This window comes from Venturia canescens, chromosome 5, assembly GCF_019457755.1.
Source record: "Venturia canescens isolate UGA chromosome 5, ASM1945775v1, whole genome shotgun sequence".
Lineage (NCBI taxonomy): Eukaryota > Metazoa > Arthropoda > Insecta > Hymenoptera > Ichneumonidae > Venturia > Venturia canescens.
In genome coordinates, this window is record NC_057425.1 from 14,266,454 (window position 1) to 14,289,021 (window position 22,568).

At 39.0% G+C, this 22,568-nt stretch overlaps 1 protein-coding gene across 2 annotated transcripts in view; it reads right to left on the bottom strand.

The window, feature by feature from the left end:
* LOC122410628 (uncharacterized) overlaps positions 1 to 22,568 on the bottom strand; it is a 141,977-nt gene that overhangs the window by 99,667 nt on the left and 19,742 nt on the right. For both annotated transcript variants that reach the window (XM_043418911.1, XM_043418912.1), the window contains exon 1: positions 20,078 to 21,236. In XM_043418911.1, the coding sequence (XP_043274846.1) occupies positions 20,078 to 20,153 (76 nt within the window). In that variant the 5' untranslated portion in view covers positions 20,154 to 21,236. Of the gene's footprint in view, positions 1 to 20,077 lie in introns of those variants that run through there.

Consider the following 22,568-nt stretch of genomic DNA (forward strand, 5'->3'; position numbering starts at 1 on the left):
CTTTAAACGCAAAGTGCTTTCAAATCCAATCAGTTATCGTTCGTTGCTCCTTATGATTCTTGTCGTTTAAATGTCGCTTAGCGAAATTGCGTAATTCTCATCACTTAGCGTTATTCGTTAATGAATTATTAAACCTAATTCTGCTTTATTTTATTCACTCGTACTGCTCGCTCGTAAATCCAAATTATTTTGTTATTGGGGGTTGTGCCTTGTAATTTAATTTTATTTAATTACAGGTTGTTGTTTTTTTCCTCTTATATAAACGAAGAATTATAGGATTTGTTTCTAATAACAACCCACAGTATGACTACACAGTTTAATTGGGTTCAGAAATGTACTTGATAATGACCGAAGGCTGTAAACAACCTGCACACAATACTGGATGATATCGTTGGCTGACAATGAACCATGATTTCATACTGTTTGCATACAACGCAGGAAACATTTTCCTGCCAAGACTGCGCTGAACTGAAGTTGAAGGCTATAGAAAGCCGCACTGGCATTCAAGGTGGCTACGCTACAATTTGCAACAATATGGCTTATAACTTATATAATGACAACATATATATCGAATTTGATTTGCAAATTCGATTAATTTTTATTAACATAACATTAACAAGGCCAACTATGTAGTTAAGAGTCGTCTCTTTCTATTATTAAGGAAGTTGAGGCATTAGAATGAAAATGATGTCGTCGCTTTTAAACCGATTGCATCTTATAAAGTGAAGTGTAAAAAAAAAAATCAGTTAAATTTTCAGACAGTTTAGGAGCGTCGATGCTGAGAAAAATCAATAACAATTTGGGCCAAATAACCTTATGGAAGTCAAGACTTATGGATATCACACAGTCAGTGATATCTCCGTTAAAAATGATGCTAAAACTATGAAATTTTTTGGGCAACATGAGCAAGGCTTGCTGAAAAATGTTATTTTTTTTCAGATTTATTAGGAAATTTGTTGAGATTATATTAATAATAATCTGTTTCCCGTGCAGTTTTTTGAGGCTAGGATCGTCACCGTCCGTGTTTTCGACTGAGCTTTCACCAGTTTTTTGTCTTTTATTTCCAAATAACTCTTCTTTAACTTTTGAAAGGTACAAGTCATAACTTTTGGGTAAAAAAATGACTATACGGCCTCAACTTCCTGAAATCAAATTTTCGAGTTTCCAACTATTTTCTCAACAATTTTACCCCAAAAAATTATTTATTCACACACGCTACCCTTAAGGAGGCTCGGTCGCGAATGCCTGCGCAACAGAAAAAAATAATTTTTTAATATCTCATAGTTAGATTATCAATAATGACATGTGCAAAATTTCAGATGGGGTCATCGACCATTTAAGAACGAAAAAAATAGTGAAAGTTAGGATTTTTAACACGGGTCTTATGGAAGAGTCACTCTCAAAACGCGTGTCCTAAGGAATATATATGCACTTACGCAACAGAAATAAACAAAAAAATAGAGTATTGTTCTCCAAATCGTAAGGATTCAGAATATATCAAAAAAGTTTGGAGTTATCGACCTATCTAAAAAGATATTGACTGTTAAAATGTCTACAAACTGGATGTTCTGGGACGTTTCGTGACGGTGAGACAATTCCGCAACGTCGCAGAAATCAGATGTTCAGCACAGCGCTGAAGCGCATGCGCGATATTTGAAGCATCGACTGTCTAACCTGGAATTTGTGAAAAACACACGCACGTCCGGGCGTGTGTATACGCGTACATAGAGGTTAAAAAACGAATTAATTGTATAAAAACGTCAAGTTTTAACGATTAACACACAATTTATATACTTATTTTTCAACAATAATAAATAATGTTATATATCACAGGTAATGAGACCGAAAAAAAACGTAATAGATCGTTGAGTATTTCTGTATGAAATCAAGTCATTTTCAGCTGTTGAATTATTTTCTCTATATTTCGACGTTGCCACTTTTTTGTGAGCAGGATCGTAACGTCAAACTGTGCCTTTTTTCTATTCTTTTTTGATTGATGTGTGACTGATTATTTCTGTTTTAAATGATTAATAATCGTTTTATAATGCATTGTGGTAATGCAAATATGCGCATTTAAAAAAAAAAACGGGGTGCCCCGTTCATGCACCCACAGAACCCGGCCCTACGCGACCGAGCCTCCTTAAAACACTAGATAAATCCTTTCGATAATATTACTGATAGTAACCTCTCGAAATTTCATCCAAATCGATCGATGAGCGCCAACACGAACAGTTTTTGAAAAAGTGGTTTCGAGATAATCACGTTTGAAGTTTCAACATGCTGAAACTATTAATTGTATTGTCTTACCCATCAATCAGTGATTCCAGACGCGTACAGCGGACTTCTAATTTCTTCGAAATCCAGCCATGCAGCCTTGTTGAAAACGCAAATAAGAGGATATTGTGGAGCAAAGATTCCTTCGCCTCTATCAATCCGAGTGCCTGGCTCATTACCTGATGGTATCTACTGTCCCTGCGTTTTCGACTATGTGCGATAACTCCTTAGATATTCAATTTTTCGATTTTTTCTTTTCACGATATACTCTCTGTTTATAATACTTTCGAAATACGTAAAAAAAAATCGATTTTTATAATAATAGTGAAAGTTTTGCTCCCATTAATCGTCTATATAACTCTAAAAGAAGTGACTACAGAGTCAATTTGAAAGACATTTTTTAGAATTTGTGTTTCTCTACGAAGATACCATTTGAAGTTTTTCTGATATTTTGAAACTTACTATAAAACAGTCCACCTGAACTTGCCGGCCTTCGCACAGGCTTCGTCCATATTTTATACGGAAATCAGTGAAAAGTGCATCTGGAATGAGTGCGTGCAGGCAGTAATTGTGTGGTGTATTACAGGAACATAAAAGATAATGAAGTGAAGAGGAGTCGGCGTAGAGTAAATAGATGAAGTGGTGAAAACCCGAAAAAGTCTGGGGGGACAATAAAAAAAATAAGCATGAGATGATAACGTTGAAGTTAGAATAAAACGACGATGGGTTTTGTTTCGAATAACGTATTGCGAAGATAATCTTTATGTTTCTGAAGCCAAAAAGAGGCTCCAAAGAGTCCGTATGAATATGGAGACTTCACTCAGTATTCTGGACTCTCATGGAGTGCGAAAGCGAAGAAGATGGAGGAGAGAGAGAGAGAGAGAGGTGGATGAGTGAGTGACTGAAGGTTTCGAGGGCTTGAGAGAGATCTCACTGAGGCGACATTGATGTACATGTATATAGAGTATAAAGAGTTGAAAAAAGAAGAGGCAAAACACGGATTTTAACGCCCTCCGGCAATCTCTACCAAGCTGCTCTATTTTTCAACGAGTTTACACACATTTTCGCTGAAGCGTTTGAGCACGTAACACTACCTCTTGTATACACTCTCTTCTTCCCTTCTCTCTCTTTTCGGAAAGAGAACGTGCAGTATAAGAAAAAGAGGAGAATGGAAGAGAGGGGCGAAAGAGAGAAAGCAGGAGGGAACGTCTCAAGGGCCTGTAGTTTGGCCAACAATGACGTTGGGCGAGAGACCCAAAAGCGTGTCCAACAAGAAGAAAGAATTCCTCTCGGAGCTTGTCGACTCTTATCCTGTGCAAGATGCATGCACATACATACAGGAGTTGCGTACACTAAACAAAGCTCCCTTTCCTTACACACACGAAAAACCCCTTCTCTTGAGCTTGCCAAGTTTTTTATACCCGATCACATACCCCGCAAAAAAACGGAAAATGAAAGGAGAGTTGACATACGAAATCCTTCGACAATGCAATTCCTTCCGGTTCTTTATCTCTATTTTTCCTCGGCTTGGTGATTTCTTTTATAGTTGAGGGAATCCCTTGAGCTTTTAGACGTCTCAACACGTAGTGTTGCTTGCCGCACGAATGACGCGTGTTTACCCCAAGATTCGTCTTATCTACCTTTTTTTGTGCTCTTTCATACTTGTTTCCGTGAACATAGGGTGTCCCGTACAGGCTACGACGCATGTCTTTTCTTCTTATTGTTATTTTCACGGTTCTGTATCTCCAGGAACCAGGTGGGTGTATTGCAATTGATTTTCTTACGGTTGAACTTCGTAAATATTACCACCGTGGGCGAAGCATCAGGCACCGTGAACCTCTGATTCTCACAAAAAGTCAAATATCTCGATAAAAAAAATCATCACTGAATAGAATTAAGGCCGTTCTGATGTAGACAATCTTAACCTTATTTTGCTTCTTTTGATCATTCATACGACTTCCTTTGTGCTCAATACACGTACCTGTGAACATTATTTTTTGCGATTTTTTTTTATCGAAAGTTGCAGAACTTGATCATTTCTCTCAGGACATCAGTTTAAAACTTAATATTCAATGAAAAAATGGATTTTGTTCAGAAATCGAAAATTCTTTCGAAATGAAAAAATTGGCTCACTCACCGGAGGATCAGTTTCGAAGTGATATTCACTGCGAAATATCACATTTATTGAAAGTAAAATGTTTTTTAGTTCAAAAAATCAATGTTTCACAAAAAGTATCAACTTTACCATGGCGTTTAATGAAAATCACCACCGTTGACTCCAGCGTAATTTATACTATTCGGCAAATCCTTCTGCATAAAAATTTATCCCTTCAATATTACCAGATCTATTGTCAGATCAAAGTAGTTGAAAAACTACTCTGATTGAATTTTAAATTGAAAGCTACTGAAAAATAGTAGAAAAAAAATCAATTTTCGAAAAGAATTTCAAAGTTTTTTTTATAAATTTCAACGGTATCTGTGGAAAAAGCTCGAGAATTTTTTTTCTCATTTTATTCATGATCATGACGTGTTAAAGGTAAAAAAAAACGTTACCCCTCAATTTTTAGAAAAGTTTGACCGGTTGCAACGAGGGAGCGGTTCGTTAGATCGAAATGTGACTTTGCAAGTTCATTGGAGGTTTCTTCAGCTGTGAAAGTTATCCTCAACATTGGTCATTGCATAATTATTTCAAGATTAGCTGTTAATTTTCTGAAAAACCACAAATTACCTTTTTTCCTGTTTTTTCAAATTCCCGACAAGGATGGAAGCAAAAAATTTTCCTTACTGTGTAGGACATTCATTCCAGTTTTCGGAGCTGCCCTTGAATTTTCTGTGCGACCATTGGTTGTTGAAATATCGTCGATCAAAGGCAAAAGGCTCCTTTTTTATTTAAAGTTCAACATTTCAGCAAAAAATGGTCCTATCGAGCTTTCAATAAAAGCAAATCGAAGCTGCATAAACATGCCTGTGGACTTAAAAAAAGCACAAAAATTTGCACATTTTTTTCTCACACTACTTCTCAAAATTGCGCACAACATGCAGCTCTCTGCATCGTTTTTTGACACAATATCTTGAAACTAGAAACATAAAGTTTCGAAATGCTTTTCTTTAGACCTCGATACGACCATTTTTCATTACGCTACAGCATTTTGAAAAACCACTAAAAATTCGGAAAAATTTTTTAACCTTTCAATTTTTTTTCTTAGCGTAAATTGATATTTGCTACAGGAGAAACCCAAATGCTATTGACTTTAAACTGCACACGTAACAAGTAGTTTTACGTTAAAAGCAAACCCCCAAAACTAACAATCATACCAAAATAACAATTAATGGATATTTTTCAATTATTTTATCCCTTACATCAAACACGCTTTTAACAGTTTATAGAAAAAATCGACGTCTGCGATTCCGGTCTTATTGATCGAAGCAATTGACGAAACGTTATGCAAGACTGAACCGCGAAGTAGAGGGGATCAAACAAAATAGATGTCTTTTGTAATGGAGCACTGTGAAATACGACAAAACCGCATTTTGCATTGCAAATGCGTCTCGCTCAGTAATTTTTGTGACAACTTGTCGAATAAAAATAATTAATGCCCGAGAGGAAAAAAGGATCTTCATAAAAGTGTGGATGTCCATGAATATTTCCTGGTCTGATTAACGGATTTGCTATTCTTCTTGTAAGAACTTTTTAAATGTTGAACAAATTTTTCATTCTCTACAAAGCAACGCTATAGACGCGAGGCAATCAAAGTATACTAAATTTTTCTTTCCCCTAACATCTGTTGTACAAAATGAAAATACACATGTGTCAATGAATAAGCAAAAAATGCGAAATACGCGATGACAGGAATGCCCAAAATTTGACATGACTTGAAATCTTTAAGAAAAATTGATATGAAAATAATTTTTAAAAATTTTTAATTTCAATACTTTTATGACCTTTACTATTATTTGATCTTTTTTAACCATCGTACAACAATCGAGGTCTATCATAGCCTGTTGGAAATTAATAATGTCTCGTGCAATATCCTGCAAAAGGTAGCAAAATCTTTGAGGGCATTTGTAAAAAGTCCGAGGCACGAGAGTTTATAGGAGACGGTTATTGTAAAAATGTTCGTTTTAACTCAGTACAATAAAAAAATGGTTACGAAAGGTTCTGTTGGGTTTGGTCGTCGTGGTCAGGATTGCGTCGTTTGTCACGCGCATTTGAGAAATTGAAAAGTAAGCTTTGACTTGCGGCTCACGTGTTTCTCCCCCATACTCTCGTTTCTCCCTCTTCCTGATGTATAAGAAACGTTTTTGTTAACATCGCAATGTTGAATATTCGGGTCACTGTAAAAGACTGAGAAATTTTTCAAATTCGAAAGCGAGAACCCAAAAAATAATCCATTTCCCAGAAAATCAATAAAAAGATCAAACCTTTGCAAGATCGAAAAATCCGAATATCGGAAAATCTCGAATGACCAAACGCGTTGCCATAACCGTGGAACGACGTAGCATTGTTTACCAGTAGTTCTTCGCAGTTCCCGAGCTCTTTTTTTCCATTTGTAAGTCTCGCTGTTTTTCGCAATTCCCTGGCACGTTTTCATCGGACTCTTAAAAAGTTACAAACTCTCCGGATACACCAGTCATGGATCCGATGGTTATAGGTACTTGGCATAGTTTTCTCGAAAAGCGTGCGAAACGAGGAGTCAAATCGAAGAGAGGGATATAAAAGAGTGAGACGAAAGAAAGATGAGAGAGAGAGAGAGGGAAAGAGGAGAAGCGAAGGAAGCAGAGGTTGAAGGCTAAAAATGTCCAAGAGGGGTTTAAGAATGAGTAAAGTTATTGGGGAATCTTGTTGAAAGTTTGATCAAGTTTTAGTGAAGGGTCGTCCTGCTCTTGACGAAGGCTTGGGTCCCTCTCGTCTTTTCGATCTTCGTGCTTCGGAAGAAGAGACGAGGCTCGGAGAAGGGCGTCTCGACTTTTTCGTTATATAAACATGACGTTACTTTAATTCTTCATTTTGTGCGAGGGAGAGGCGAGGGGTGCCTGACTTTAATGCAGTTATATTTTTCGATGTCGTTCCGATTTATTGATGATGGGATATCGGTTCGTCATTCTCGGCGTTGTTAACGTCCCCGGGTGTCTGCGATGTGTATTCGTGGTTCAAGCTTGCGGATCATCTTAGCCACAGATATTGCGTTCGAGCTATCTCTCAGAGATGATAGAATGCATACTCCGTACAACCTGAGGCGATTAGAAGCGTATAACTATAGACTGTTTCTGGTCGCTGCCAAGGTCCTCGAGAATCCCATCTATTATCATAGTCCACGAGCTTTCCTTCCTGTCCTGTGGGAATCCCTTATACTCCTTCTTCCCCCTCGGTCCCCTACCTGAATCCTCAGCTTGGCTGTTCCTCAGAGCGCAGCATCCTCCCTGTCCTCCGAGAGATTCCTTGCAATAAATGAGTCATTCAACCGTTATACACCACGAACGAGCGTGCTGCCCGCGAATCTTATTATTTCCCCTCACAATTTCCTCTTTTTCCTCGGTAGGCTCTCTCCTCTTTGCCTCATTCCATTTTATGCGCGTTGGCAGCGCGACAAATGAATTGGCACGAGATTCAAGATTAATCGAATTATTCCATTAGACTCGCGGTTATATCGCTGTTCACAAGAGATTAGCCCAAAATGAGATATTCGGATGGAACAAGCCAGAAGATGAAAAGAAAATTAAACTATTTTTCTCATCACCAGATTCCTTTATTCATTTTTCCCAATTTTCTCACTTATCGTATAACCATCCTACGTAGTATATTTTTTCAAGAAGCCAACAAACGATGTAAATCTTTCAAAAAGTCTTACTTATTCTGCTCTCCTGACCCATTCAGCTCCACTATTACCATTCTATTTACGCACAGGTGCAATGCAGTCTGGCAATTGAAGAACGAAGTCGTAAAGAAGAAATGAGGATACGAGTGACTGCTGGCATCTGTGACTTTTCCGTAAGAGCGCATCCCTGAACGCAAGTAATTTGTTAAGCCCCCTGTGGCAGTGTAGTAAATTGAGAGAATGCAGAGCATCAAGTGCTTTTTTATAGGAGATTTTTCGCAAACCTCACAAATCGTACATTTGAGCTGTGTTCCTCTCTATCTTTGATACGAGATGAAACAGACTGGCGGATACATTTCTCGAGTGGAAAAAGAGAGCAAGCTGTACAGGACATTTAGGACGTTCCCTTGCGTAAGTATTTGCAGACGCGTGAAGCATTGCTCCGCAATTTTTTATTCGTTGCTCTTCATTTATGCGAGTATTAGCGTGTATAAAAAAACTATGTTTTTTTTGCCTTTCGTGAATCAGATGGGCGAGAGACGAGAGAGACGAGAGTTTGGATTCGGAACACGTGTTGGCGTGGAAGCCAAGCGAGTTTTATCGCGCCACCCGTTTCACCTTTGGCCCCTCTGCTATACACAGCCCTGTGGTAAACTAGCAAACGAAAGAGCAAAAGCCGGAGCGAGGGGAGAAGAGTGAGCAAGAGTAGTAGAAAAATCGTACTTTGCACTTTTTACCTTCACGTTTTTCTCACGCCCCATATGGTTTCGGGCTCGCTTCTTCTCATCTCGCTTTCCAAAATATCTCTCGATATCTCTTGGCTCGTCAGACTCTCATTTCTCCCCTATAAACTATCCTCGTCCCTTTTCAGATTTCGCGAGGTTTCCACGCATTCGTTTTGTCCAACACAGCATGTCTCGTGTACGTTGGGCTTACGTGTGTGTACATTTATCACAAGTAATATACACATACAGATGTGGGGTGTAGTGAGCGATAACGCTGAAGCCGTCTTTCTCCTTGTGAATGTTAAAAAATGTAGAAACCCCTGCGGAAGAAAAATCACGAAAAAAAGGTAGACTGTAGAAAAATAAAACGAAACGTATTCGCGTATATGAACCTTGGACGGGCGAGAGCTTTTTTACAGTTGCATAATAGCGTGTCCTTTAACGTTCCATCGCGATATTTCTACGTCTTTCGCGATATCCTTTGTCAGCCGTAAATCTTGATAAATTCTTCCTGCTCCAGCTCCTCCATTTCATACCCAGACCCAAACTCTGCAGTAACAATGACGGGAAATGCATTGCAGTCTTCTCGTAGCTTAAATTCATCAATGTGCCGAAAAAATACTTCCGTTTGAAAAAACTCAGTTTTCCTTTTCTCATTACTCTCTTTTTTTCAAATATTCTTACTCTCCGGAACTACAGAGTCGCGTCAGCGACTCAAGACAAGTGCATTTATGTTTAAACAAGTCGCTCGCCTGGGCACTCTTTACAAGACCCATCGAGTTTCTATTGTTTTTAAAATTTCTTAGTAAAAAAATAATTACACAAGATCATGGGATATTGCAAGTTCATATGAATTATTTATTTTTTAATTTCGTCAAAAAATTGTGCATTTTTCGCACACGTCTCTTTTCCTAAATCCAGATGCACGAAGAAAATAAATTTCTAATCTACCATTCGTGCGTCTAACACCACGAACGAAGCCCACGGTACAAGAATTATATTAACAATAATTAACATGAGTTGCGAGCATACACGTGATGCAGATGGTGATGTGGGGAAGGGAGTCACGAGGCAGAATTTCCTACGAGAATAATGCCAGGAACATCTGGGTAGCAGTGACAATATCACGTATCCGTCCTTCCAGGAGGCGCGCAAGTAGCTTATACGCGTTGACGATTCCGGACAAGGCGCACAACTCAGGTTTATATATACAGATAAATATGGTACATAACCATGGAATGATTAACTTGCGAGACGGCGCGGAGGAGAAGGTTCGTACGCGTACATTCAGAGGATGGAAGAGAGAGAGAGCGAGGAGATCGAGAATGAGGAGGGCGACGACAGTGACAATGAAGATACCACTGGGGATGAAGATAAGGAGGTCAGGACACGATATTCGCACCCCACAAAATCTATCCTCACTCACGATGTATATTACCCTACTGAATTTATATATGTATGTGTACATATACAGACGAGCCTTGATACCTATCGGTAGACAACTGGAAATCCTCTTTCGACTGTCTCCCCTTGTCGTGCTCGCCATTGATAGCCCACAAGCGCCACAACTCCGTGGTGGCTTGAAGCCTTTATCCAATCGAATAGAAGTCAAGGCACAAAAGCGCCTCCGCTCTGGAGAAACTCCAAGTTGTTTTTTTATTTCGAAAAGTGGATAAGAGTAAATGAGAGAGGGTCGTTAAACCACGTAGCTGCGAAAGAGAGGAAAAAAGATTGGAATGAACATCACTCAATGGGCTTACATCAATGTCTCTCCGATATCCTTGTGCTCTCTTTCAATCGAAACGTGCACACACCGAAGTTGCTTGAACTTTGAAACTTTACTGCTGCTATCAGAGGAAAAAAGTAATAAAATTCTGGCGAAAGGCTACAGCTTTTTAGAATTTCGAGACGAACGTAAATGTGGAATTGTCTGAGGTAAAACTTTCCATGGTCCCCGTAATTAATCTCGAGGCTTTCTTTGCTATTGCAACTCTTGAATAATGTCTTTTTCTTACCACTACTGGGGTCGCTGAAATCGGGAAAACATCAAATTTCAAACACCCCGCAACAACTTCAAATTGACATTTCAACAGGATCGCGGCCTATTCGAATTTTTCAAGAAGTATTCCAACCAGCTGAAACGCCTGATCAATCGCTACACGCTTGGATCAAAGTTTAGAGCGATTAATCAATAGAACCGTGAATAATGAAGCTTTCTGAGATTGTATCGTTAAGGAGAATCGAAATCGTAGATGTCGCATTCGCCAAGAGATACTCCCTCTAAGCAAATGCGAAGGAGCAAGAGAGACCAAAACGTTCGCTATCGAAGCAATTACATCACGACTGGCTAAGCAAGCTGTTATCTACTATTGACGCTATTACTGCTGTTACCGTACGACGTGGTTGGCTCGTTAACCAATTGGCCCATTAGCTTACGCGGTAGATGACTTTACGAGTTTCCTGTCGTACGTCTGTTTCAATCGATACCACACAAATACTCTATATCTATCGGATGAACCTGGAAACGTGTAGATGTGACTGTATCGATACAACCGGAAGTGGTTTGATGTCCGCAACGATCAGTCACAATATGTCAGGAACAAACTTGGTCTTTGACTTCTAGACGCTCGTTCTATTCGGTATTTCGAGGGTCGAAATATTTTTTATTTTGGCGCAGCACAAGATTTGCATGGTTCCCAAAAGTTGGAAAAAATTGTCTGCAGAATAGAATTGCGTAAGAATTTTTTCACTCAAACTCCTCATAAAAACAAAACGAATTCGAAGTCAATAAAATTTTATACGTTCCAAGTAAATAAATACACTATAAAATATCGTGGCTCTCGTATGCTAACGGGAGCAATGAAATTTTATGTATTGTTAGTGAATAAATATGAGAAACGATAAAATTTTATGGTTTTCGTATCTGGCTTCGATGCTTAGAAATTGATGAAATACTATTGCGTGGACCACTGGCATGCACCATTTTTTCAGCAAAATTCCGAAGATGTGCCTGAAAATATTTGGACTGCATTTGTTTCGAAAGCGAACAAAACGAAAGTGGCAAAAAAAAGAAATTCGTTCGTTTCAACGACGCTAATTTTCGCACCATTTTTCGGTGGCCCGCGCGCACCGAGTACAGGAAGAGATGAAAAATATAGAATCTTCCAGATTTATTTGACACGAAGCACCTCGTACGTAGAGAGAACAGCAGGGAAGAGCAGCTTGTATCTCCCTGTGTTACCCATAAATCAGTCTTTCGTGATTTTGATGCGAAGCAGAAGCTCCGAGGATTCTCGCTCTGTGATTTCAAACTGCGGTATCGATATACGCAGTGTCTCAAGCGTTGCGTCCAAAATTTACAGAGCAAGTAAATCACGAAATGCTGTGAAGACCAGTCCTTTGTGATTCAACCTTTTGACGTGCCTTTCGGAAGATATAAATGAGTGGATGCTCGTCTATCTGAAGCGTCATTAAGCAAACAGTAAAGAAAGCACCCCTCGCACTACTTTTCAATACCCCACTGCGTTGACTCGATTGCTGGTTGTGTCAACAAAGCGATTATCATCTCAGCAACGATCTCAAGTAGAAAAAAAAACCTCGGGACAATAATTTCCAGAGTTTCCCGATCTATAAATCGAGTGTGCGACTGGAACGTGACTTTTGACTTATACGGTACGTACGACGCGAATCGAAAGCGTAGGAACATCAGGGAGAGCGAAGGCACAGTTTCTGTACATATTCGAATGCACAGGAATTGTATCAACAATAGATCAAAGCTCGACAAATCCTGTTTACCTATAGGTCCTTCAGGCTCTTCGGATTGGGCGTTTCGATAAGGAATAGAGTATGGGTTATTCCACGTCGATCGGACGCCCGAATTTCAACGGTCTTTCTCCCGGGGGAGAATGATTCCAAAAATGCAGAACGAGTACAGATCCATCGTTTGGGCATTACGGATTTAAATCGACAAAAGGACGAGGAATAAATTTTTCACGTTTTGTCGGAGCGTTACACACGTTCGTGAATTTTCAAATCAAATCAGGATTATTCGAACCCAATAAGCTTCATCGAATCGCGGCGATATAGGATGATGAGTATAGCGAGACAGATTTTCGGGGATAACGGAACCGAACTGTTTCACCCATTTCTTCCCTCGATACGTACATCTATAGAGTCGTATATAACATAATTGAATACGTATATAGCCAGTTATAGGAATGAATACGAGTTTCGCTACTGAATTACGAAAAGCTCTCACAGGTCGAACTTAGTACCGGCACATATTCTATTATCCTGCAGTAATTTTCCGTTTTACCCGCTGGCATCGAGGGCACGTACAGATATAGAGTGAGAAGGTATCAATGGAGTATAGCTGAGATTTGTGTGGCGGGCTGGAAGAGAGGCACGGAGAGAATAAGAGAGAAAGAGAAAGGACGAATTTGCTGAACCACGAATCTACGATAGTAGCTCAAAGAGGAATCAAGGTGAGCGAAGAGGTGAGCATGTGTGCAAGATTTATCGTTATCGTGGCGATGAGTGTGTGCACTGAAGAGAGTCCTTGATGCGGACTCCATCTGTGTTTTTTCGTTTTTTCGTTTTCGTTTTCGTTTTTTTTTTTCACTCGCACAATCCATGAAACCCACGAGCGAGTGGAAAATGATTACTCGTAAATGAAAACTGGGCTTTTTCCGTGCGTGTGTTTTTTCGCATCACGATATCGACGTGTTCCACCGAATCCTCGGCATACAAAGTCGATATATCGAGGCGTAAAATCAAGTAGCGCGAACCGTACAAATTCATCGAGAAAGCATTCGTATTTTACGAATGTGTAGCTTGCTGTTTTACTCCGTGTAGATCTCCTCCAACCTCTCTTTTCTCTTCCCATTCATTTTTTCACTTTTCACTTTCTCTCATTTCCTCTTTCCGTGTCTCCAGCCCTTCCTCTCTGTCTCTCCTACTCGTTTCCGATCTGAATCTTCGTTTTTCCCTTCCCCTCTGTTGTGCCCTTTTTCGTACAGACTGCTCTCCATGCGCTCACATTGGCACCCCGTTTTCGGTAGTTCACGTACTATTTTAGTGGGTAATACTCGTAACAACGAGAGATCTGTGCAGTTATATGACAATATCTCGACACGAGATGGCCCTGTTACAAGGCTCGATGCATTCACATTCGCATACATCGATGATAATAAATGCAAATATATACATATACCTTAAAGTGCTACAGAGATATGTGCGCGATCTCTCTATTATACGATGATGTTATGATGCTACGAAACGCACGATTGGTACACACATTGTGCAACGATTCGAAACGGTTTCTACCCTTCGCATTCACCCGCTCACCCTCTTTTCCACGCACGCCCACCTTTCTTTTCTCTCTCTTCGTTATTCAACCAAAGTAACGAGCTTCCCAATTATACACAGTTGCACACTTTACTCTCGAGACCTTTAAACTGCCTCTTCGATTCCTTCCCACATACAATCAATATCTGAGACCTGGGCGAATACGTAGATTGAAAGACATCGTTATACGAAGAGGAAAAAAATGTTTTACAGTAGGGGAGACCGGGGCAAAACGGGATACCCGGAAAATGAGAGAAATTTTTTTGTCTTTTTTTTTTTAATTTTTATCCTAATCCGAAAAAAACATGAAACATATTTTTTCTAAAATATCTTGTTTTTTTGGGATTCTGTTTTTTTTTTTTTTTTTTTTAAATTCGTTTTTTTCAAATTCTCTTTTTTTTATATTACTTTTAAAATGAAAACGTTTTTGCGCAGATATACAAAAAGTATGGTAATTATGCAGTTTGGCTACTTTTCCGAAAATCAATGGAATTTTTTTTTCTTCTTCTCGAAGTTATCGATTGGACTATAGTAAGTGATATTTCGTCGGGGGAGGCTAACATTTTCCATAAAAACCATGAGTTATGAAGTTTTGAAGTTGTTGTCAAAATGCGGGGATTTGGCGTATATCAGGCTATTTAGGAGTTCACATTAGGACAGGTGGACACACACACACACACACACACACACACACACACACACACACACACACACACACACACACACACACACACCAAAGTTGCTCTAAACCCGCCCAGCGAAACCACACCCACACATCGAAAGTGTTCTAAACCCACCTAACGATTCCGCACACACATCGAAAGTGTTCTGAACCAATACGATGTTTATGCGAAATCGGTGGGTGTATTCAGAGCATTTTTGATGCTTGTGTGGTATTGCTGGGCGGGTTTAGAATACCTTTGATGTGTGTGTGTGTGTGTGTGTGTGTGTGTGTGTGTGTGTGTGTGTGTGTGTGTGTGTGTGTGTGTGTGTGTGTGTGTGTGTGCGCCCGCGCGCTCTGTCGTGTTGTGAACTCAAAAATATTCAAATATACCATATTTCATCATATTTTTCCAATAACTTCAAAACCTCAAACACATGGTTTTTATGGAAAATGTTAGCCTCCCCCGACGAAATATCATCAATGGTAACTAATCGAAGTCGTCCATGCTAAAAAAAAATTTCTTTCGTTGATTTTCGGAAAAGTAATCAAACTGCATAATTACCAAAAGTATTTGTAAATCTGCGATTACTGCCTCGCAGATTACTATCTACGACGCAGTAATCGCAGATATATGTTTGCGGACCATCATGTGTGGTTACACCTACACACGAATCATGTGCCCTCTCTGCACAGTTTTGGCACTGAATCCATGATACAGTGGATAAAGAATATAAATTTTTACAAAATAAACATTGGCAATCTTCGTTATTATTCATATCATTCATTTTGAATTGAATTACAGAGGGTGCGTTCGACGTACGTTAGTAAGCGCTGAGAGCGCTCACAGCGTGCGCTCGACTTACGTTTGAGCGCTGTAAGCGTTGAAAGCAATCTCAGGTAAGTCGGAAGCCTTCGGTTACGGGTGTAAAATACACCCAAGGTGCATTGAATTAAAATCATAGTAAAAAAAATTTCATGAGTTTTTGAGGGGTTTTTTTTTGAAAATTGAACAGAATTCCAGTACATTTCTTAGTTTTTGGGAGTAAAAAATAGACAGAGCTTCCCAAACATCTGAAAAGTTCAATATTTCCTTAGGTATCCCGTTTTGCCCCGGTTTCCCCTATATTTCAAAGAACCTGCAAGGGATTGAAGATTTGAGAGGAGTAAATTATCAAGTAACTCGTTTGTCTGATGAAAAAATATAAACCATGCACATTGTGTGTGAGGCATTCCACGCCATTTCACCCAGGCCGTGACCCCGACCATTGTTAATTTTTCTCATTTTTGTTTCATAAAATAGTGCCCCATGAAAGGAGCATCCACACCAATTTTTAGATCTTTATCTCTTCTCTGTAGAGCGTTATAATTTTTGAAAAAATGTGGATTTTGGAAGTTTTGAAAGCCTCAAAAGCTTTATAATTCCTGAATTAATTGAGATATCAACGAATATCACATCATTTTTGTTTTCTTTTGAAGAGCACTTTCACTTGAACATAAGAAAGAAATTTTAAATTAACAATGTCAACGTTTTTTTTGCTTCTAAAGTACAAAACATTTTTCTTAAGGAGGGTGGCTACAATCGTCAAAATGATAAGAAATTGATCAAATTTGGTGACAATGTTCTTCAACGTCAAGTGCGAAGACACCATTTTTTTCAAAATTTCAATTTATCATTTTGAAATTTTTAATGTATTTAACATGGTTTAGCATGGCAACATTGTATCGTCGGTAGCCACCCTCCTTAAAGGTTTTTTTTCCAAAAAATTCTCTAAAATAGAGTAAAAATTCTACAATTTTTAAGACTAGTCTCATCATGAGCTTATTTTTCTTTGTATGTTTTTTCGAGTTAAGGTAGGGCCAAAATATAACAATAAATATATATTAAGGGGGTTACCCCGCGTGGTAGCCGGATATTTTGAAGGGTTTATTTATTGGTATTTCAACTCTAGGAAAGAATTTTTTAACTCTGATATCCCGGGCAGATTCAGTGTAAAACTAGTCCACAGGAACCCAACATATGTTTCTCCACAATCTCCACGATTCCGGAAGATTGGTTGATCTGAGATGTAAAAACCAAAGAGCGTTTTAATTTACAAAATCGTCGCTATCGCCTGACCTAAAATCATACAGGAATATTAAAAATTGAAGGATTATTGGGCTATGAAACATATTTGAAAATGGAAATCTTGTGATTCAAAGCGCGAAAATGGTCGGGGTCACAGCCTGGGTGAAATGGCATGGAATGCCTCGTATGATTGTATCTTGTCCAGTTTTCGTTTAAATCCGCTGAGCTTATTACATTAACAATGCACTTTTAGTAAACGTTGACTTTGCAACCGGGTCGAAAACGACTCGAATCTTCCCTTTAGCATGAATCGCTTCACGTGTGCGATAATAGGGTTTAATTATACATCATTCTCTTTGCTTCTTCGCATAACGAAGAGTCCCGTGTACGATGAAATTGCATCCAGCTGACGTTTCTCTGCGGAAACTCTGTAAAACGGAAGAGGTACGAAGGAATTTAAAAAAAAGTAAAAGTTTTTCTCTACAGAAATCGGACATGTTCTCGAATGATTTAACCGACAGCCCTAAACCTTTTTCCGTCCACGATATTTATTATTTTTAATAGATTTTATAAAATCTCACATTTCCCGCCTGACCAATGTAATACATCGTATTTAGCTCCATTATCGTTTATCTTCGACGAACTCAGGTTGAATATTATTGAATTTTATTATACGCTTGGTACATGAGAGGATGGAGATGTTAGCTCATTGTTAAAATGCTGGATAGTCCAGGACGAAAGCCAGAGCCCACTCACGTGGACCACGATCACCGCCGTAACCGCAAATTCGTTTATCGAGTGGATGCTGCGACGTTCGAGGGGAGAAACGAAGAGGCCGCGAGGGGTGAAAGCAGCCAACAAAATTGCTCGCATCATTCGAGAAGCACTTGGAAGAGCGTTCCAGGCTTCATACATACGTATAGGCCACGATATAGGAACGAGATAACATAATATATAAGGACGAGGATGAGAGTCTTCGTAAGTCGATAATACTCGACCAAAAGTTTCGACAGGGGTTTTTAGCAAATCAAAGTATCCCGGGACCTTCCAATCGACTCAATTTTCTTCCTGATTTATTATCATTCCTGGTATGATCATCCAAAAAAATCTCGTCACATTCACTCGATAGAATTTGCTCAAAAAATTGTGTTTTTAACGTCGTGCCAATGAGTCTCGTCCCAATTTTCAATATTCTTGTAAATTCTCAATGTAAAAAGTGAATATTCAACAATATGACGAGATTTATTTATATTGTTTCGACTCGATACATTTTTTTCGTTTAATGCTCCTGAAGCTAAACTTTTTCACCTCCGCGATTCTAAATCTGAATAAATCATCCTCTAACCACGCGATTATATATTTTTTAATAGTTATCAAGAGACTCGGTAGAGTCTCGGGACAAGTACATATAATAAATTTTAGTACTACACGTAACTTCCGTTATGACTTTTCTCATGAACTTGATTTTCCTCGAATATAATTATTAAATGATTAGTCGCTCCTATGGATAAAACGTAAGTTTTTCAATTAAAGTTTCCAATTTGTTCGGTAAATATTCCGAATTATCAATAAAAACTTGGATAGTAAATTTTTCTATTTGTTCAATATTTATAAATTGTTGAAAAAAATTACAATTTTTCTTAATAGAATTTCTTTCCCGATTTATACTTTTTTTTTATATTTTAATAGAATTTTTAGGATTGTTTTTTGTTTTTGGTTTTTCAATTATATACATTTTTTCCTGATTTTGAATTTTTTTTCTATTCCATTCAGAAACAAGGGACCATCAATGTACTTGTCCCAACCTTTTTTTCCCTATAGGGAAATTTTGGGCTTTTTAGTTTTTCATAAAGTCCTCGATTATTCGGAGAACGTGTCATACGAACTGTACGAAAGAGTAAAGTTCATTACGTTCGAATGAAATATCAGTCATCGTAATTTTCGAGGACTCCAAACGAAAAATGGACCTCTGAAAAACGTTTGAATTTTTGTGTTTTCGTCGTACCAGCAAGTGAACAGGAAATTCAATCGAAATTATTTAGCCAAATTCGGCGCTTGATTCCTCTTCGATTGATATTAAATTCCTATTTCTAACTTCCAGAAAGCTCCCGAAGTTTCTCTAAGCAAAAAAACGGTCTCTACGCGTGGTGTGTTAGAGATCGAACGAAGAGCTAGAGAAGTTCTCGTGTGCTCGCGGAAAATAATTTGACGAGGTGCACGAAACTCTCGCGGTTCTTAAACTTTTAATCAAGTTTAAATCGAGAAGCGTATTACGGCACACACGAAAGACGAAAATGTGTTGGGCTGCGGAAGGGCGAATTATAAGGGAACGAAGGAGATGGTCGCGGAGTCTCTCTCCGTTGGCGAAAAAAGGAAAAGAGATCGCGGCAAATGGGGGAGGGAAGAGTACGATTAATTAAATTGATCGATCGCGACCTTGTTCCGTTCGGTTTTCACACGAATCTTTGTACGTGTTTAACAAATTGCTCTAATAATAGATTTGAGCAACAAACTACAGTCATACTTTTATTGCTCTCGTTTCACACACGATATGTGGGTCATTCCGTTTTACATCATTTTTCTCTCGAATCTACCGAAACCCTTGGATTTTCAGGTTGACGATTTTTTACACAATTTCATATTTCTTTGTCCCACGGTTGTTTGAATAATTTGTATTTTTTTTTCAATTTCCTTCTCGTTTTCGTCGACCCGATTTTTCTCTTTTGTAAAAAATTCTATTTTCAAGCATCTGGAATAACGTGCTGTAAAAAAATTCCTATCGATATAAAATAAATAAAGGTATAACCGGAAACATTCCCGATCGATACGAAATAATTTCTCTGCAAATGTTTACGCTTGATTGGAACGAACTTTCAAAGGAAAAGCCAATGTTTTATTAATTTATGCTCAAACGGGGTGAAACGATTGTCAAGTTTTGCGAAGCTGTCGGTCTGGTCTTGCATAATTCGTGCTCCATTCGTTGCACGTTTTTCCGGCTTCAGTTTGAGGCTCGTTTCGCTCTTTTATTTCATTCACAAAAACACAACCCACGGATTTTTCTAGGAGCGATTAAAATTGTTAACTTGGGAAGGAAAAACTTTTGGGAATTTGGAGAATACTCTAGCGAAATGCAAAGAATTCAATTGGTGCCGAAGAGCGAATTGGAGTTGTTGGAAAAATGACTCACCGATGCAGAGTACGAGGCTGACGAAAAAGACGGGAAGTAAAGTGAGCCTCGTAGACGCGATCATCCTCAAAGCCATTGTTTTGTTGTGTATTTCACTGGTTTTTGCAAAAACCCGATATAACTGTCCGTAACAAGTGGGCTGTTAGGGCTGGGCGAGGGGAGAAGGTGCACTTTTCGGAAAAGTCACTTGTTAGACACAGCGGAGCTTCTGAATATGTCGAGGTTACGAAAATCAGTATTCGGCACAACGTTGAGCCGAAGCAAGACAGTAAAATCTCGAGCGATTTGGTTCGTTGCACTTTAGCCACACAAATAATAATTTATCTTCGAAAAGTCTGAAGCTTTTTAGTCCGAGTGACAGTTTCTCTGACAGCGTCAAGAACAGGCAGCTTCGATGTGCGAAAATGAAGCCGAAAAAAGAAAATCGTTGCTTATGCTTTGGTAGATTGTCGCCGGGACCGCGCCTATCCGAAGTGTCGATCGTTTGCCACAGCCCCACCAAGAGCTCGGACCGAGGGAGTGTGAGGAAACTTTCGAAAAGCGCACTTTTATCAATTCCACTCTCCGAGCATTCCTCAACGGAGCTCTCCTCTTTCGTTCTTATTTTAAAACTGCAGCACCCCGCAAGAGTCCATGAAACTCCACAGTACAAACACGGCCAGTCGCGCGTATTGTTTACCGATTTTCCGATCCAGAGGCGAGACAATCGTTCGGTTCTCGTCAGCAAGTACCAAATAGTACATAAACAACAGTTTTTCGTCAAGTCTCCGAATATTTAGCGTTGAAAAATAAAAATACTTCAAAGTCGCACTGCCATGAATAAATAATCGAGTTATTTATACGGCCGTTGTCACGTGGGAACGAAAAAGGATGGATGAGACAAAGCGGAATGAGCAGAGCGACGAATGGGACAATTTGTGCCAATTTTCTTTCTTTTCTATATATTTTCGTATTTATTTATTCTTACGATTTTATATATAGATTCATATACATATATATAGACTTTTTCTATTTTTTTTTTATCAAGTTCTATATATATATACGTGTGCGTGTGTGTATTATCGTGTATGTTTTTCACGAGTCGAGAAATTATCGGAAGATCGACGTGTACGATCGAGGTAGGAAGGCACGTCCTGCTGCTGTCGGTTCGTTCGCTCCGGCGTCGCCGTCGAACTGACTCGGTACTTCTCTTTCATGCCTCACACCGACGCGCCGCGCTCTTTCTTTCTCTCTCTCTCTCTGGCTCGTTCGCGCTTCCACACACACTTTCTCTGATACCTATTGGCCAACCCCATGCGCTCTCGCTCAGCCTCGCTCACTCGCTCGCGTAGTCTCTGCGGTAGGGCGCCGCTCGCGCGCACCCAAGCGGCCACCGAACGGTCCCTTTACCAGCAAAAGGCTCGGCCCAGCGCGCACTTTTTTGTTGCAACCCGCACTCTTCGATGACCAGAATTTTTATTTGTTTTTCTTTGTACAAGCGGTAAGTGCCCGCGTGCTGATCCATTACATTCGGTTTTATTGACATGTCTGTGCTCGATATTTCAAACTAAAATAAAAACGGAAGGATGAACTCATCGAGTGAGAAACTTGCATCGAAAACAATCACGTTTTATCAGTTGAACAGCAGTATTGAATATTTATAAATTCCTAGAACCTTTCTCTCTGCATGCGTTCAAATCTCAAATCTTGTGTTTCTATACGGTTACATAAAAAATTGTTGATGCGACGATTTTTTGCTCCGCGATAATTTCTTTCTCGTTACGATATTTCTGCTCGATTTTTACTCGTCTTCATAAGTTCTTGATACTTTTGAACCGAGTTTCAATCACCCACTTATTACATACTTGCGCCCGTTTCGGTATCATTACCATTTCTCATTGAGATACAGTTTTTTTTTTAACGAATAATATAACCACGGCCGTATTCTTAGCTCGTGGTGGAAAATGAAATCCCGTTTTTCAAGATAAATTTCAGGTCAACATCGATCCGGAGGTGTATGTCCAATTATTTTTCTGCAGTCTAGTACTCCCATTCAATTATTCTCTCATATTAGAAGACGAACGAAACATATAAATTCATGGATTATTGAGAGTTCTAGCAAAAATATCACCAACAGTTCCAGAGCTGTGCCCGCTGCAAACGACGCTATATTTTTCGTGGTAGAAAACGTTGGGCTTCGAATTGAAATGGTTGTTTTTTTTCAGACATTAGTTAAAGGGGAAAAAACGTGAAAAATGGATAATTATGTCGTGTCAAAACTATCATGCGTTTAAGTGATGAAAGAATATGTTTTCTATCTGGTTCTGGTGTACCCACGACTCTGATGAGAATTAACAATATGTTGGGGTTTCGGTGTATTTTTCGGATGCACGCTACGTTCAGAACGGTGGTTGCCAATCAGGAGTTTGTTACGTGCGCTTTTTCTTAATCGTACGAAACTATATGACGACATTCCTATATATCTTTTCTCAAACATTTGTACGTGTTTTGT